Source organism: Daktulosphaira vitifoliae, unplaced genomic scaffold (assembly GCF_025091365.1).
Source record: "Daktulosphaira vitifoliae isolate Bord-2020 unplaced genomic scaffold, ASM2509136v1 Scaffold_1, whole genome shotgun sequence".
Lineage (NCBI taxonomy): Eukaryota > Metazoa > Arthropoda > Insecta > Hemiptera > Phylloxeridae > Daktulosphaira > Daktulosphaira vitifoliae.
Window position 1 is genome coordinate 80,016,237 of NW_026099572.1, and position 20,344 is coordinate 80,036,580.

Genomic DNA, 20,344 nt, shown 5'->3' on the forward strand with positions numbered 1-20,344 from the left:
AAACAATTTTTCAAGTCATTTTTTGATTAATAATTTAAAAATATTAATTAAAGTTGAAGAATATTGATAATAAAGTGAAAGCCTTAACAATGTGCTTAGTAAAATATTTCGAATATTATAATTCAATAATGCGCTATTCTGATTTTTACTTACCAGTTTACTTAATAATAAAAATGGTAGTTTATAAATAATAATTCCGATAAAGAGTATGCAAAGTTTTAATTCATTTATCTAAATGCGTTTATATTAAATATTATTTAATATTAACATTTATTTATTACATAGAATTTACTGTGTCATAATTAAATTTCAATTGAAGAACAATTCTTTCTTATTATTATTTTAATAACAACACTGATATTATTTATTTATTGAAATAGTTGTCTGTACGTTAAATTTAAGTGCCCTTCGAGGCGTTAAAAAGAGCGGGTAGCCACTAAAATATCATGTTTAGAAAATTATTTATAACAATCATTAGCATTTTAAATTATTCATTTAAAATTTGAATGAGGTGTGGTTAGGTGAGATTTATTAGTTAACTAAAACTGTAAATTTACAGTCAAAATGCATTAAAATTACATCTATTCATTATTGAAAGTAAATTTGGATGTAATAAAGTGAAAATAAACTATTTACTTATTAAAAATTCTTGTCAAGTGTTCTTTACAAAATCTACGTAATCGTGCGAAATCTCGTGAGCTATCAGCAAATATATTATTTTGATTGTTCCTTTACATTATTTCAGTAACAAATAATAATTATTTTTATTAATGAACAAAAATGAAAAATTCTTGTAAACTATTTATATTTTGAAGACTAACTTTTGTTATAACCAAAAATTGTATGATTAAAACCAAACTAAATATTTGACTTTTTAAATTTGTTATTTGTTATTTTCTTAAGTAAACTCAAAAATTTATTATCCAAATTTTATTTTTATTTAAAATATGATTTTAGTATTTTTACTTGGCTATAAATTACCAACCATATTTTAATTTGTGTTAATTTTAAGACACTAATTAAACCACAAATATATTCATTACTCTATAGGACTATTTAAAAAAAGGATACCCGCTGAGCGAACTCAATATTTCGATATTGAAATATCTGCTCGCATAAAAATTTTCATGAAACACAATAAATTTAGATGACTAATAAAGATACGGAAATAAACGGGTATGTAATCAGATTTTTTAGTTAGTTAACATTCATAATGCTTTTTGTATACAGTATATCAGTGTTAATAATTATTATTTTGTACGTCCTAAATATCTAAGGACTTTTAGGTATTTATTAGCTAAAATTCAGAAAATAATAATAAAAATCATAATCGATTAAAGTAAATAGGACTTTTATTTTTCATAATTCTATCTAAAAAAAGGTATAACAGCTATAATTCAGCATGACTTTTTTATTTTATAAAATGTTAATCAATTTTTTTTGAACAATAAAACTTCAATGAATGCTATTAATTGATATGCTCTATAATAATATAATTTATAGTAATTAGAAAGTGTAATAGTTTCTTAAGGTAACGGTTATTATTATGACCAACGCATGAATCAACTTGTGTTTATCATACTTGAACAGGTTATTCGGCGAATCGAGAATGATTCAAAAATAATTTCATTTTAATATGAAATTTTTTTTTCTTAAGTTTAGTCTGTGATATTTAAAAAATTTACTTTCTTGTAACAATGAATATAAAGAAATAGTTTAGTTTAATACTATAATATTATAAATAAAATTTATATTGTAAACTTTAATTTTTAAGTAAAATTTACAAGTGCCTAGGTATTATCAAAAATTAAATATTAATATTTGAAATTTTATTATGAATATATATTATTATTGTAATATACAGTGGATAATAACTGGATTGCACTTGTAACCACCGATAAAATTTAAAGGCTACAAAAGTTTACTTTGTAACCATTATAAATATTCCATTATGTTTCAATTATAATTTTTCTCGTAAATTGTATTCAATAAAAGTAGTTTTTCAAAATTTTTAAAAATTCTTAGTGCATTATAAAAAAAATTGAATTTTTGTAAAACCTGATTTATGTTTTTTTCTTGGAATTATAAAACAGACCTACTACAGAGGTGGTCAAAAACACCAAACAACTTTCAGATAAATTAAAACATTTAGCAGCTCATATATATTTGTTTAAATTACGCCTATAATGTATAAAAAAAATCGAAATATGAAAAAAATTATTAACTAAATCTATCATTGTTATATAATTTATTTTTAGTTAATTAGTCTTGTAAAAGCTCTACAGATACTCTTTAGTGATTTTATAACATGTAATTGCTTAAATTGTAAGGTAGTTTTTATAATTAAAAGTTTATTAGTTTTTACTTTCAAAAAAAAACAGAGATAAACAAAATTTGTAGTTAAAAGTATTTGTCTTTATTGTTTTATAAAAATTACTTGTAAATCATAAATCGATGCAGAGAAAATAAGAAATAGTTTAGTGAAAAAAACTAATAATATTAGTTATAAAATATTTTAAATTTGACGGAAAACAATAGTTTTTAAACATTTATCAAGGTCAATTTCGTATCTTAGGCAATATTATATGAACCAAATTTATGTCTTCAAACCAGTGGCGTAGTTAAGGTTTTGTTCCAGAGGGACATAATGTAAATAATTTGGTTTTGAATTAGATCTACCCCATAATTATCACTTTTTATCAGTTAATTTTTAATTTATGATCATCATTATCAACAATAATCAGTGCGCCTGGACACAAAAGTATATCGGAGTTGTTTTAACTACAACTAATATGATACATAGTCACTTGTCGAGTTAAGTCTTTTTGAATTTACTTCAACTACACCGGATCTTTGAATTGAATAAATTATGTTTAACATTAATACATTTCAATGTGAGAAATATAAAATATTATAATAAAAATATAAAGTCTCCTGGTTTAAATTTTTACGAGTTTAAATTAATATGAAGTTATAACTTATATTTTGAAAATGAAAAAGTCGCTAGTCACAATATTTCAATAAACTAGTGTTATTTTAACCCCCCAAATATAATTATAATCAATACTCCATTAGTTCTTGATGAAAATCTACGTGCAATTGTGTATGACTATATCCACATTTGGGGTTAAAATAGCTATCCATCTTTTTGCTGGTGCAGTTAACCCTTACAACATAAATGATACATATACTTTCTTTAGAAAAGAGGCGTCAACGTATATTAGCTCATTACTGTTTGTAACCTGTATGCGAGTTCATCTGAAAAATTACCTTCCGGTTTTTATTTGCAAAACTGGTTTAATGTATATATAAATAGATATGTTAGCAAACTTCTAACGGTTCTATGCTGCAATGCGATGAGCATGTTGCTCTCATTGATTTAGAATTGGCATTTTACTTAGATTTTTACACAGTAGAGTACTTATAACGACCTTAGGAGTAATATATTTTATTTATTTATTCTTTAATCCGTAGATTAATTGAATATACTCCTCCATTCTTCTCTATTCCATGCAACTCTTTTCAATTATCTATATTACTCTTTTCCTACGTCCAAAATAATTTTTTTTATATATGACTGTCTAAGTCTTCCTCTTCTTGGCTTCTCTTCGAGTTTTCCCTCAGTTATAGTTGTTATCCGTGCATTATTTCTTATATGTTCCATCACTTCTCTCTTGTCTCTACGATTGTCATCTATATTGATCTTTTTTCATATATCCTCTGATACACTTCTTCATCAGTCACTCTTTCAATCCAAGAATATTTTAAGATCCTTTGCCAACACCATGATTCAAAAGTTTGTATTCTTCTTCGATTCAGTATCATTATTGTTCACGATTCAGCTTTATATAATACCACAATCTATGCAAGTGTTTTTATCAATGTTTTTCTAATATTTATACTTATTGGGTTTGTAGTTAGAAGTTTGCTTTTTATTTTTGAAAAATACTTGTTTACCTTGTGCTATTCTATACCTTATATCTATGGTACTTTTCCCGTCATTTGTGACTCTGCTTCCGAGGTATGTATAACTATTTACATTTTATTAATACTGTCCATGATTATGTTGGTGTCTACTTGTTGTCTGCTATTAACTAATATCTTTGTTTTATTAATATTCATATTGTATTTTTGTATTATTCGTTTTTTGAAGCATTTTTTCTAAATTTTATTCGATGTCTGCAATCATAGCAATATCATTTGCAAATCGCAGCACCTGAACTAGCACTCCACCAATCTTGATCCCTCCTATAATTTCGTCTGTCAAACCTTTTAGCGCATGGTCTATATATAAGTTAAATGTATTTGTAATTGTTGTATTAATAACAGAATACTAACATTAGAATAATTCTAATGTTATTTATATTAATGTTATCTAAATTATTTAGGAAATTAGGAAAATTTTTATTCATTTAATAATGATTATTATTTTTTTAAAATGTACATAAAAGTAAACCGTTTTTCTATTTTAAATGAAATTAAAATTATCAATTGAAGGCGTCAGTGGATAAAAGTGTTAACTGATATTTTTTAGTAACTTGTTGAAAGTATCATAACTAAGTTAAAGTATATTATAAAACATTCTTAGGATGATAGTTTTTCTCTTATAAGTTATTTCATATATTGAATATTTAAAAAGTTAAATAGCTTTTTAATATTTAGTTAATGGCATTCCTGAACGGTTTCAAAAATGTCAGTTGACACCTTCACCCACTCTCTCGTTCAATTATTATTAGTTAATATAATTTGCTAAAAATCATAAAACACTTAAAAGATATAATCGTTGTTGAATTTTTATACACGAGTTGAATAATCACTCTAATAACTAGCTAAGCGGCCTACATAGCTAAGTCGAAAACGCCTCATGTTTAAGTTCGTAGGTACTGGGTATCTTTGCGTTGCGCTGGGATAGGCAGAATTTTTTATCCTTAATGGCATGAGAAATAGCTATCACAGAGGTTTCTAAACATAAGTCTCATTATTTAATAAAATATCGAAAAATTAACCAATGCTGGAAAAATTAAATATCGACGTACGATTTTCAACTTTTTTTTTATGAAAGAGCTCGACAAAGTTATTCTAGGAAAATTATTTGCGTAGATGAAAAATTTTTTTTTAAGCCGTCGCGCATAGTTTTTAGTAGGATTTGATTTTGATTTGCATATGTAAATTGTGTTTAAATATTAAGCAAGTATATAAGTGTACTAATAACACGGTATTTAAAGATACCTTAATTTTTTAGAGTCATATTATTAGATTCTTTATTTTTTTATTATTTTATGTATCTAATAAAAATTATTGAATAGGATGTATAAAAAAATTAAACATTATATGATACAAAAATTAATTAATTATTTTTTTCATTAATAACTATTTTTATTTCCTTCCTTTTTTTTTCTTTGGGAACAAAATTTTTATTAATAATCTTTTTCATTATGGTAGGACATTTTCCTACAATTGTTACATTTAAAATTAAAGAAAAATTGTATTGGGTTCTAATACAACATTAAATTTATGGTGTATTATTTAAAATTCTATATTATAGTATTTATTTCAACTTATTACCTTTAACTTCATAACACAATTTTATTAATATTGATGATACCACTTACTTAATCGAAAAATTATTCATAAATTGAGAAAACCTAAGAACCAATAGAAATCAAAAGTAAAATTATTAACATTATTTTTATTTTTCGACTAATTAAATATATAGTAAATGATATAAGATTCATTTTACATAATAGTGAAATATTAGGATTCTAATGGATATTACTTTTGATTGTAAACTTTAAATGTATTTTTATCTTAAAAAAAATTATAAATGAGGCCTTAATCAACACTTCTATAAATTTTTAGTTTTTGGACAGTAAAAAAATATTCACTGTGTGATTTTTTGCTTAACTAGTTTTATGAATATTACAACATACTATTGCAGTCTGCACATTTAATTATTATTTCTGAGGAAATGTTTTTCATTTCAAAATGTACAAAGTATGTTTGTGTTTACTATTGATTGATAGTAAACTATCAAATAAAAATTGATTAAATTAATTTTATAATTTCGTTAAGTTTTTTTTTCTCCTTGTTTAAAACCTCACAGTTAAAAAACGAGACTTAGTTAATACTTTATATACATTTAGTATCCGTATTTTAATATAGTATTTAATACAATTTTTTTTATTTAAGACCTAAAAAGCAATTTAGTTTTTTTTAGTATTTAATGCATTGTGAGTCTATACCCTGATATATGTGTAATACTGACCTTGTTTTCAAGTTAATTAGTTTTATAATGTTTTTAAAAAGTCTTAAATTTTATATTGTGCATAAATATTATGACGGATATTATTATTTTCTTAGAAAATCATTGTCAAAATGTCGGAAGTAGGTGACACGGTTAATCTAAAGCATATAATTATTTGTGAAGAGTTTTTGCTGTCTCCTTTGTTGTCAAATTATTAAAATGTAAGGTATTAAGCTATTAAAAAAAAGACGTGAAACTCATTATTAATTAAAGTTTATTTAAAAAAAAGTATTACAAATAAGTTAAAATTATACACCAAGGGATTAAATTAAAAAAGGCCAATGTAAAAAAATAAAAATAATTTTCTATTTTTATATAACCTTCGAAGAAAAATAATAAATGATAACAATACGATTTAAAATTTTCCTTAAAAAAGAACTCTCCTTCTGTCCAATGAAATTAAATAGTATTACCAACATGATCAATTTTTCTGATGGTTATTTAAAAAATAAAATAAAAAATTTTATTTTTATTTATTGATCTTTTTATATTCATGTTCCAAATATATAGTATTATTATTATTTTAAAGTATCTTTCACGCCATTTTGTTGTTAATAACAAGGTGAAGTATAATCAGTGCTCGAATTGGCCAAAAATAAGTAGGGGAGCTCAACTTAACAATTTGAAAACTGCGTCCCTAGTATTTTGAAGACCTTTTTTTTTTTTTTTACTCATTACTTTATTTAGTATTTATTAATAAATCATATTTCATTATCATACTAATATTTAAAAAAAGTAGTTGGGGTGCGCAAAAAAATTTAAAAAAAAGTAGAGGAGCTACGTCCCCCTGCGCATCCCCCCCAATTCGAGCACTGAGTATAATTAATAAATCACTATAAATATTTTTAATTCTTTGCACTTATAATACAATTGTTTTTTAAATTAATATATTTAAATTAAGTATTTATTTATTTATAGAATTATATCATAAATGTATGTAGTTAATGGCACAATTAGAGAGAAAAATTAATTTTAATAAAAAATTTTGCTATTTCTAATAGAATAAAAACAACGCCACGCATAAATACATGCATCTGTTTATGTACGTATGTTCTTTTAGGATTTAGAACTTGGTTAAACGACAGTTTATATGATGTAAATTGTTGAAAACTGCAATGCATACAAGTTCTTATTATTTTAAAAAACCTATCTGTTATTTTTAATGTTATGAAAATTTATTGTTTATATCTAAGTTAAATAAATATGAAAAAAAAAAACACTACCTTATGTTTTTGAAGAGCAAAAATTCATAAAATTTATATTGTATAACTATTGTCATGGAACTTTTTTACTATTTTGATTATTATGATGGCTTATTTTTTTGTTAAAGAGTAAAATGTGTTATATAATATTATTAAAAAAAATATTCGAACCCTCATAAATTATTGAACATAATAATACTCTCATCTCTATTTACATAATTTTAAATTAAATTTTGATAAATAATGTTCTAATATTAATATGTACGTATTTATATTTTAGCTTATAGGAAACAGTGATCTCCCTTTAAAACAACTGCTATCTGGTATGGTCTTTGAATTTAGCTTAGAACAACCAGGATACTATTTAGGTGGTTCGTTTGCTGAAATTAGTCCAAATGCACTCATTGGTGATGTAGATGAAGACATTGTCATTGTAAAAGAAGATAAATTTAGAACTGATCCTACACACGGTAAATATTATTCTTATTCTTATATTGATTTCCATATCATGCATGTTTATTATGTTGCCTATACAAATCTCCTTGTTACATATTGCTCTATTATCATCATCACCATCGTACAAAAATTTCACGTACTTATACTATTATACTTCTAGTTTTATATGCTCTCATATCATATTTATTTAAAAAAGTAGAAAATATAACAAATTAACTTAATATTTGAATAATTGTAAAGAAAAAAAAGAATATAATAATTTATTTTCATTTTTATAAAATGCTAATATCAAAGAGTATAGATTTTTTTCGATAGGTAAAACAAAATTATTCATTTAAAAATATTTAATACGTTGTATTATAATTTATTTTACATAATTAATTAATCAAAGCAATTTCACCAAAAATTATTTATTTAATCTATTCTAACAGTTGTTAAATTCTCTTATTATTATATGTTTAAATGATAATTTACCTAACTGTTATTATAATCATAATTATTTTAATTTATATTATTTTTCAAAAAGATACTAATGTATATTAAATTATATTTAGAAAATAGTCTAACATATTGTTTAACTGAAAAATTCGTTCACGGGGAATCAGCATACGTGACATGTTTAAAGTCAGGAATAGAGTTGTATGGAGAACCATTAAGAAAAATGAATATTTTGTCATCTAAAGCGTATGACATTTTGTTTGGTAAACTTTCTGAAATCATAGAGAAATGTAGTCAAGTTATCGATCAAGTAAGTTCTTGTATAGCAATAATAGTAATTTAGAAAAGAACAATAATATTTTTTATTTATTAAATGTTCTAAATTTATTTAAATATTTATTTACAAAATTACATAGGTAAAAAATTGCAAAATACATAATGTCATAATAAACTAATGAAGAAAAATATATATTTTATATACATAATCTTAAATCGTGGTAATTGTGAAAGCTATTATTGTTCTTACAAAGCAAAACATTTATGCATGTTATGCGATCTATGTTAAACGCCTGTTGATTATAAATATTTCTTGTTTCAAAATTTGAATAGGAGCATTAAATATAAATTAAAATTTTCTGTTAAATAAATCATCGGTTTTCATTTAAACTATTCATATATAAGTTATTGAATCCTTTTATTTAGTGAAATTATGTGCTATAGAATTCTTAGTTTTTGGTATGGGTTTGCGTTTAGCACATTACTATCACAAATAAATTGTTTTTTTTTTTTATCTTTGACGAGAAGCCAAGAAGGTATTAATTTTACTATGATGTGTTTTTGTTTTGTTTGCAATTTCTTTCATTGACACGTCTAAATATCGTAAACTGTGTCTAATTGAATGTATTACCCTCTAAAAAGTGAAAAATTTGCCTCATTCTCTGTAAATGAAAAAAATTCCCCAAAAAATTACAATTTTTAAATCAGTTAATTTTGACATATTTTAAACTTTTTTTTTTTAAACTGGGGTGTTCAAAACTTGAAACACATGTATAAAATGTAAAACTTTTTTAACTTGGTTTTTTTAAAACGTTTCAAAAATACTGCGTTTTTAAACACATGTTAAATTAAAAAAAAATTCCCTACATTTTATTTTCTATGTGTAGCTTATATCTATCCATGTGTAAATAACTTCAATAGTTGAACAAAAAATATAATTTTCGTGAAAAAAATTACCTTCTATTGTTATATTATTTTGGTACTTAAAGCTGCCATTCCTTTTTGTAAAAAAGCGTACTAAAATAATTTTTTATATATAAACATCTTAAGTATTTTAATTTAATTTTATAATAAAATTTTTAAAAACCTGATTATTTACTTGCCCACAGGGAAGATTCAAAATAGCAACTCTTTTCCGTAAAATTAACTTTTGCTTTTGGAATAATCCACCAATTTCTTAAATTCAAACACTATTTACAGATTTGCATCGAAGCTTCTTTTTTGATAGCGATTTTAATCACTATATCACGTCCACAATATGCTACAACCCGTTGAGTCGTTGGTGCTACCGTTTTAATCAGAATGAATTATTTCCAGGAAAATTTTTTTTGTACTATCAAAATATGTATTTCAAATTTAATAAAAATAGGCACATTTTAAAAAATTATCTAGAAAAATATTTTTATCTAAAAATTCTATTCCAAATTTTAATCTTCTAAAATTAAAATGTTTTTTTAGCTTGGTGTTTTTTGTAAATATTTTTAGGGTATTACTTTATAACTTTAATTAGATAACTGAAAATATGCAAGCTTTATTAATTAGAATAGCTAAAATAAAATGTATGTAATTAAAGTACAATGCAATAAATAAACATAGTAACAGATTTTTAAAATCAGTTAGGTAATATAAAAAATGTTGTGTATTAGTACGGACTGGATTTTATTTTTCAAGCAAAACATCTTACATAACGGGGCATAATCTATTAATCTGAAAAATATTGATTTATGTGTTATGTGTTTTAAAGGTGTTCCGTCTTATACTTATTTTCGAGGTTACTCCAATCGCTTCATAAATCATAACTAGTTTCTAACGTATCATTAATAGCTTAAGCTCATTAAAATTATTAATGTTCGCTGTTCATTAATATCTTCTTGAGTTTGTTTATTTGTGATGGTTCTTTTGACACTGGCAAGCAAAACAATTTACATAAATATGCTTAATATTTACAAGTATTAATTATTAAAACTGATGTAGTAGAATGCGTCCTACATTTTATAACTGGAGATGCGCTGTAAACACAGAGTCGGATGAATTAACAGTAAATTTTGATTATAGTTGAATGTTTTTAGGCTTTCGACTCGAGTATTTCTTCAATATATCTTATTAGACAATATTATAAATTCGATAATATTACTCTGCGGTCCTAACCTAGCCTAATTGTATCCTTTAGGCTAAATATTGTATTGTAATTTATTTTATTACTGCTCGTCCAGTCATAAAGTAAATGGTATTAATTTTGCTTAAAGATTTTCGAGTATATTTGTGGAGTTAAAAAATAAAAATGAAAGAACTCACTTAATACCTTACATACTAACCTTTTAATAATGTAACTTTCGTTATTGCTTTCGTATTTTTGTAATATATTTCGATAAAATGTATTTTCCATTTACCGTTATGTCGATTATCTGGGAGTTTATTAGACAATGAAAAGTCTAATGCTCAATATTATTTAAATTTCAAATGTAATGTGTTTTATTTGTAAAAAATACATTTATATTTAGAGTACCGTTGCGTTCTGAAGTTTTGATACTGAATTTGGTGGGCCGCGTGAAATATGAAAGAAGTAAATACATAGCCATACTTGTCCGCTTATAATATGCCTTTAAGTTATAGGTGAAAGTGTGTCGGCGCGGCATCGGATCACACACGACAAGAGCAGATGTGGGTAATAATACTCGAGGGGGACACACCCCCTGGCTAACGTTGTTTTCAGAGTACTATCATCAAAAAGATGTTTTTTTTTTCAAGTTATTACCCACGGCAGTATTTGTGACAGACTAGTTTTGTATTATTTAATTATAAAGCGCTTTTTTCATTGAATAAAACTTCTCATTCTGAAGGATGTCTGAGATTTTTGAAAGTTTATGTTTCATTAGAAAATTATATTTTTCGTTTAACGTTATGTCAGTTTAGAATTACGTAAACGCCTATTTTATTATAAATATTTTTTTTGTGTTAACAGATGAAATCCACCATGGAGCAGTGGGATCCAGAAGTATCACAAATAGGTAAGTAAATCAATTATACACGCCTTATAATACACAATGTATTACAATCTGGTTATGTCCAAAATTATGAATTTTACTTGATTTTGTTTTGCGCATAAGCTGAGCTATTGTATGAAATTAGAACTGTAAACAAATTGTGTTCTATCTGTATCATATTATTGTTCTTGACTGTTTTATCGCTATAGTTTTAAAAAATAGTTATGTCATTTGTTTCAATTGGTACACTTGTTGAACTACAACGCGCAGAATTATTACAATTTCATTGAGTCACTTATAATCATTGATTTGTGTTTGAGAAATTATTATAAACAACTGAATGACACTGTGATAAAGCATATATCAAAATATAATTAGTCATAAGAGATTTACATACCAAATGAACAAAGCAACATTCTAATGGCAAATAAAGTATAATACTTTAACGTATTACATTTTAAGTAAAAAGAAAGTAATTTTTTCGTTAAATATATATATATATTAAATATCGTAGAGAAATATATTATTATAGGAAATGTTTATGCTTAAAGTGAACAGATCAAACACGGATAAAAATAATGACTGAGAAAAAATAAATAACATATTGAGCGGCGTCGGTACAGAAAAGTAAAATGAAAGAAATGTCAAGGTTAAAGAAAAAAAGTTTTTTTTGTTTTCGATAGAACTTGTACAGTAATTTAATTAGCTTATTATAAGGTTGTTTCGAACGTTGTTTGTAAGTACTATCACGAGATTAAATATGTTGAATGAGATTTTTTTCATTTCTATGTAATAGTAATAAAGATATTATTTATAATTTTTTCTGAATTTTGAGTGCTTAATAACATATCGTAAATTAATATTACAAGTTACATTTGAATCTTGGTTCGAGTAATTTTTAGTTAATTATGACAGAAATTGACTTATTCTTTACGAATGTTGTTTTTTAATTTTCTATTTTATAAATTGACATCGGCTTGTTCAAATTACTTGCGTACATGCATTGTTGATCTACTCAGGATGTAGTCTCTCGTGTAAATCGTCTCTAGTGATTTCTGGAAATAGTCAATCAGAGAGTTAATAAACTTTTACCTCTTGACTAATTACACTTGATTGTACGTTGGTCGCGATTAGGTCTTAGTCATATTTGGCTTTATGAAAAACACCCGGTCCGATAATATTGCTAACAAATAATACAACAATGTAATAATATTAAGGATTGTGTTAAGTGTTTCGGAAAGTGTTGAGTCACCATTGCGGATATTGATACATAGTCATCATGCTTACTATGAATATTATACTTTTCTGTACTTAAATAGTTGTATACATTTTACAATAGACTAATATAATATTACACTGGAAAAAATGAATAGTTTTTGATTTTAAGACGTAATTGTCATTGCGCATTACATATTTTAAACGTTTCAAACATTTAATGATTAATTATTAAAAGGTAAATGGGTTAAGTCAATAGCAGGAGTGTTATTTGGGAAATGGCAAATTGGTCATTCACTTCAATAAAATTTTTAGCGAAAACTGGGACGAGTCTATTCGTATTCTTGTAGACCGCACTTACTTAAGAAATTAAGTAAAAATAAACTCGATGAATGCATACTTAATATTTCTTATTTAATTATATAAAGCACAATATTTTTGTTTAAACCATTAGAAATTTGTTCACACTAGACAATTTTCGAAGATTGGGGTGGCATTCCTCAGGTTGGAATTCCCCAACCTGGTCCATTTTTAATTACAGTGGTTTTCCATTTATCTTCTGTACTAGGACATATAATGTTTGCTAATATGTCTCTTATTAAAATTCGATTTTACGGTTTCTCTCTTTGTTATTCGTCATCATACTTCACATTGTTACTCAAACAGTTCAAGTCTCAAAATAAAAGTAAAAGATCTCTTATTTCTTTATTTATAATGTTTAAATTTTAGTTTCTAGCGTTGTCTTTAAATTATTTACGGGTAATTTCGAAACCTACGTATGTATGTTTAAATCAAAAATTTTAATAGTTGTATCTTTTTATCGTCTTGATCCCGACAGCTATAGTTAATAGAATTTTTACTAATATTTCTTATACAGTTAATGTTTAAAAAATTCATTATAACTTTAAAAGTCTGTTCGTGAATTTTCTTTTATTTATTTTAATCAATAAAAAATATTTTCATTTTCAAAGAAACAGCATATTGTTAATATGATTTTAAAAATAGTTTTTTTTTGGCAATTTTTGTAGGAGGAGTAATAGATGTGAGTTATTAGATCGCGAGTAAAGTGAGTCATATTGTAAACATTTTTCCAATTCCAGTAAAATCTTAAACGGCGTCTCTGGTTAGCATTACGATACGAGAAATTGCTGTGCTAAATACAAGATGTACTACATACAGTACTATCTACGACATAATCCTATCCCTGAATATAGATATTATTGTAAACAGTAAAAAGAAATTGTAGGCAAATTGAATGAGCTTAGTACATTTGTCTTGCGGTGGTGCGATAGTGAATAATGTATATTAATAATGACGATAGACGTATTAAGACAATTTCTGATAACTTCAGTTATTCGATCCAATTAGTTATCACAAAACTTAAGCTTAGAATGGTCAAAGTAGATAATAGAAAATATATTTAGACGAATTAATTCATTAACATGACTAATTAATTTGATTCTGGATAATGTCTATTGTAATACGGTTTACGCAATCCGTTAAAAAATCTCGACATTATTTCGTATAACCTTTTATCGACGCGATTGAAAAAAACTTTAATGTAAAATAAATAACTTATTAAATTAACGTCGAAACTAAAATATAAGGCTGACACGGTAGAGAAAAAACACGGGATAACTTTCGCCTTCCAACAGTTCGTTATCGCACATAAACAATGACTACTAGGGAGCCTCAGGGCTGTGCGGGCACATGGAAAGTGAAATCATTTGGCTTTGGTGTGTGTTGTGTAGGAACGGGGTATTCGGCCATCATACGATAATCATCATGATCGCGAAACCGGTTACAAAGCGACTGACACATTGTAACGGGACAGACACAATATTATTATCATCATTACCGACGTTTCAATGTTATAAAGCCCAATACGGTTCTATATTAGTTAATACGTCATAATTATACATGAGGTATACCACTACGGATTGGATGTAGTCCGCTGCAAACTCTTATTTGTTATTCGACTGAAATCTCTTTTTCTTAGTTATGAGAATATTTTCTCGTAGTTTTCTTTTTTGTATTCGTAGTCTGTTTGCAAACAATATTGAACATAATGTTAACCTATGTGATTCGTTGGTTATTTAATGTATTAGAAAACGTAAATTGATTACATTCAAAATATAACAAGACATGTCAGTCGTTTTGAGATGCCCGTGGTTACAGGGATTTGTGTGTGATATTTAGAATAAGGTTCTTGACCGATAGAAGTCACTAGGGGCGTTCATCGTTTCCGCCAAAATTGACCGTATCGTTTCCGCCAAGCATCGTTTCCGCCAAATCTGAATAAGGTCGTTTTTTCGTTTCCGCCAAACTGATCTTCTACCTGTCTATCTAATAAAAAATTTGAGAACCATTTAGCTTTATCCATGGTAGGCAGCTACCCGTACCAAAATTTTCGGCATTTATTAGTTATAGAATTCAATGTTACGTCCAGGTCTGTATTTATGATTTTTGCGTGGGGTATTAATATTAATGTGTAAAATAAAGTAATTTTTTACATTATTTTTTTTCCCATCGCTATCAATTGACATTTCCCCTCCTTAACCACTCTCTAAATAGAGTCACATCATTTTGGATAATTACTTATTTTATCACATAAGTACACTTTTATAAACAAAATATGGCGTTTTACCAAAGGTAAATAAATTATAATAGATAACTGTCTTAAGAATGTATATATATTTTTGTAAAAAATAATAAAAATATAGTTTATAAGAAAATATAGTCATCAAAACATTGAAATAAAATTCAAATATTAATTATGTGCTTAAAAAATATCTAATATGTGTAATAATATAATAAAAAAGAAATCTATGAACTATACATTTTTCGGTAGTTGTTGGAAAGTAATTTCATAAATTCAAGTCTGCTAATTTATTTAACTTATCAATTGCCTCTTTTATTTTATTGAAACGGATTTCAATTTTATTCCGTACGCTTATTGAGATTACGTTATTAGAACTATATATTTTAATGTAATTTTAAGATTGAACGTTTTCTATTAAAATTTTTAAAAATATATTAATTAAAATTATTTTTTGCGGTCTTTGGAAAATATCGTCTATAGCTTTGNCGTCTATATATAAATATAGCTTTGCGTTTACAGGCGCCTGCTAATTTTTGTCTCATAATTATGGAATCAGAACAAGGGCCATTACATGTATGTTCTATAAGACATATTAAAACTAATTTAAAATAAGGTCAGCTTTAATCAATTTAACTAAAAATTTTAAAAATACCTGTTTGATCAATAATTTCATCAAGCTCATTCACGTGAATGGTACCTTTGCATTCTTTTACAAAACAACGCCAACGTATGTTACCCGTTTGTATTGCTTTATGTGCAAAACGAAACTTAAAATTATTCAATAAAATCATTTGTTGTCCCCGCTTACTTCTGATATATTCAAATGCATTTTAATTAAAAAAGTAAAATATAAAAGAACGGATGGCGAAATATTTATCGATATACCGATCAATACACTGCTATCTAACTAACAATAATAGAATAGGAAAAAGTAGATAATTATTATGGGGTTATTTTGGCAAATATTTTAACCAGTGGTTCTCAAGCCTTTATTTGTAGACAGGTATAAACTATCGGTTTGGCGGAAACGAAAAACCGACCTTATTCAGATTTGGCGGAAACGATACGGTCAATTTTGGCGGAAACGATAATCTCCCGTCACTTGTAAACATTATTACCGAAATAAATAAGCTTAAACATCTAATTAAACAAAACGTACACCTCAATACCATAGTAACACAATGTTCTTTCTCTTCACGATATTAATTAATGCAGCGCAACAAATATGGACTGGTCAATTAAATATCGGTTTGATATTCCCATTGAACACGAACGATATGTGTGACATGTTCTCGATATATTTCTCTGTATGCCCTCTCCAATCGCCTTAAGAAAGTAATCGGATGGATGGAGAAAAATTAATGGCACGCACAATTCAACTCTTACAGACAGTATATCTTAGTAAGGGTACTCATCTAAATTTCAATTTTGACCGTTTCCAATTTGACTGAAACGTGTCTGACTTATCAATTATTGATTTGCTTTCTACGTTTACGCATAATGGTTTCATCATGTTCGAGCGTTTATCAATCACTTAGAGGTATTAAAATTGAAATCTTTTATTTCGACTTCCGATTTTTGCATGTTTTGAATGCTTCTATTTAATAAAATGAAGATAGTACCGTATGGATCGATTGTAATTTCCTGATGCCTCGCGGGCCTCGTCTACAATATGTATAGGTACTACATACTTTTTAACTGCATGGACTATAATTTTCGGCGGACCACGTTCGCTTTCTTTCTTTGCTATTCCGTGTAGCGCTTGCAACATAACGATATACGTGGTAGCCATATGATACGTATATATGTATATATTTCATACATAAAAAACGTTGTTACGAGTTCGTTACTGACCAACAGGTGAAAAGTGCCATCCAACGAAGTGGTCTACGTCGAAGATGAAAGTATAATGCAATTTTGGAACATGATGGGTTATAATTCATGTCATAAGAACACTATCCAAATTAGCGCCCATCTCTTACATTACTAGAACTGTTCTGTCATTTGAGATTAAAACTTCTAGTTCACCATGTAGTTGATGATATTGTAGATCTTGTAATTAAGACTGTAACAACCGAGTCTGTTATGGGTCGTTTTCTATACTTCATTTCCGTAGCAGACGCCAAGATAGATCAGATGATATATACAAATTATAAACCATTGACGATACAGTTTTCCTATAGGGGCACGTTGTAGGTATTTATGTTATGAGTACAACGATTTTTGACGAAATATTCTATGTTTTTATGTAATTATTAAAAGGAAAGGAATAATTTATTACTTAAATTTAATGTATTCATTTTACAAGTAACTCTATTAATATATGAAGTTAAAATTCAATTCTTAAAGAATGAAATTCTGTATACTGCAATTTTTTTTACGAACAATACATTTATAATTAATTTGTTAAAACTTGTCATGAATTTTCATCTTAAGCTTATTTATATACTAATTGTTAAAATATTAATAGATTGTACATATCATTAAAAAAAAACATACTTATATATATTTAGTAGGTATATATTATATACATAATATTCTGTTTGGTACTTTTTGCTTTCGTTAACACACTCTGACTCAGAAGATCAGTTATATGGGTTTTTTTAACTTAACATAAAAGTTATTTTAATAGCACTAAAGTACATGACTATATAATTATTGCGCAAAGTTCCATGAAAAAATATTAAATTCAAATATTGTGAAAAGCTTTCAAAATTACTGTTATAGTGTCTCAAATACATTATTCTCACTTTTGTGACTAAGAGTACTGTTTATTTAAAAGTTAGTTTATGATTTCTGTGAATAATTTAATTGTTCTTAGAAAAGATTTATTTATTCAGAAAATTCACTTTTTACAACTTCTTTGTAGTAAATTATAGATTTTTATCATTAAAACAAATAGTTCATTAAAAAATTAATTAATTCTAGGAAATTGCATATTTTTATTGATACTTAAATATGTTATCTATTAACTTTACTCTTTGAAATCCAAATACTTTCCATTTAAAATAACAAAAAATAATATATAATGTGTCTAGATATTTAATTCATACGAAAATGGACAATAATCTCCAGTATAAGTAATACAAAATTAGGCCAGGGAAAAATATTTCAATAGTTCTGTTGAATTTGATGAAACTGGCATTGTTGTATTAAGCAATGTCGTCAAGAGTGTTTAGTATTTTATTGAATTCTCAAAACAAAAAAAATTAAATAAGACTTAATATGTTGTTATTTATATGTATTTTTAGGGGTAATTTTTATTGATTTTAGTGTTCATCCAATTAAAATAATAATGGAAAGTGATCTCCCCTTTCAAAAATATCTTCTAGCTGTTAATGTCTTATAATAAATTAAAATTAAAATTATAATAAATTAAAGGAGTTCAGAAATTGAACTTTCATGTAGCACAATTACATCGAAGCGTTTTATTACAGTGTTTTAAATTACTATCGGATTTTAATTTATTATAGTCTCATCTATGACGAGTTCTGATGTTCTTGTAGTTTTTAAAATATTGCTTGTAGTCTATTTACTTAGTTAGCAATAATTTTGTACCTTTGAAACAATCAAACTTCGAAATTAGACTTTGAGAATTGTATAAAACTTAAACAAATTAAATTGCTCAACGCGTTTCTGTTATATACAACTTTTAATGTACAGTTTATTATAATATTAAATTAGCCAGACATGTATAATATTTGTATCGTCCTCTACTTCATGTCACGTGCACATAGTCATAGTTTTCTTTTCACTTTTGCCGGTCACTGAGCAGTCGTGTGGTCATCCATGCGTATCTTAACCGAATCGGCCAAGTGCAATGGAAACCACATGTATTCGTGCGGTCGGTTTGCACATTTATTCTTATGTACAAAACACCATCGTCGCATATTTTTCCACAATCGCGTATGTTTTTCCCCTCAAAGCTGACCAGCGCCGTCTTCTGCTATTGCCGCAAGGTTAATGTCATCGGAATCATAATACAACGTGAATGGCTTTCACTAGGCGCGGTCGTTCAACTGGCTGGCGTATTATATGGGAAACGTATGTACTGCTAATCAAATTCTATGCAGCTCTAGTAGCTAAACCGCAATTTCGTAATGTATACGCTTAGCAACATGCGTACATGAAATGTCGAATAATGAGTTTAAAAATTCCGTTGATTTGAACAAACAAACAAACAAAATAACGCAATGGACTTATCACCAATTAGATAGTTCAAAAAAGAACATACATCGATTGTATTGTTATGTGAATGCATCAACATCTCTTTTTAAACTGTTTACGATTTATGCTGTGAATTATAATGAATATAATCATTTTAAATAGCATTCAAGTATTTTAGTTAAGTCAAAATATTTAATTAATTTATCAAATCATGAGATTAATCGAAATGTGCTAAATAGTCGTTGTCTTATTTATTATTAATTCACGAATGTATACAAATGTAATCTACCTTGTAATACTTAAGCAAGCCTATAGATTACATATTTTAGTTGGAATCGTATGCCACTGACTTCAATAATAGCCAACAAAACACACTTCTAGATTATAAGTCATAATTAATCGGTCGATATCTCCAACGAGATAAATTATTTTATGTTTATATAATAAGTGTTTTTAATAAATAACGTTTTACTTTAAACGTATAATCTTTACTAAAATCACTTTTGAAAACTCTTCTTCGTCAAGAGATTTTACAATTTAGTTTAATTCTTATTTTTTTTCTTTCTTTGATAGGAGTCTAGAAAATATTTGCAACCCGTGGTGTGTGTCCGAAAATATAAATAAAAATTATTAGTTTTTATTTTAATATATTTTAAGTTTACATGGTTTTTTATCACTATGACAAATGTTTTTCTCTTTA

The 20,344-nt window shown here is 26.2% G+C and overlaps 1 protein-coding gene across 1 annotated transcript in view; it reads left to right on the forward strand.

Moving 5' to 3' along the window:
* Nucleotides 1–20,344, forward strand: part of LOC126899732 (rho GTPase-activating protein 20-like) — a 137,978-nt gene that overhangs the window by 20,448 nt on the left and 97,186 nt on the right. The window contains exons 2-4 of the mRNA XM_050674869.1: nucleotides 7,787–7,976; nucleotides 8,517–8,710; nucleotides 11,639–11,684. Of these exons, the coding sequence (XP_050530826.1) occupies nucleotides 7,787–7,976; nucleotides 8,517–8,710; nucleotides 11,639–11,684 (430 nt within the window). The remainder of the gene's footprint in view (nucleotides 1–7,786; nucleotides 7,977–8,516; nucleotides 8,711–11,638; nucleotides 11,685–20,344) is intronic.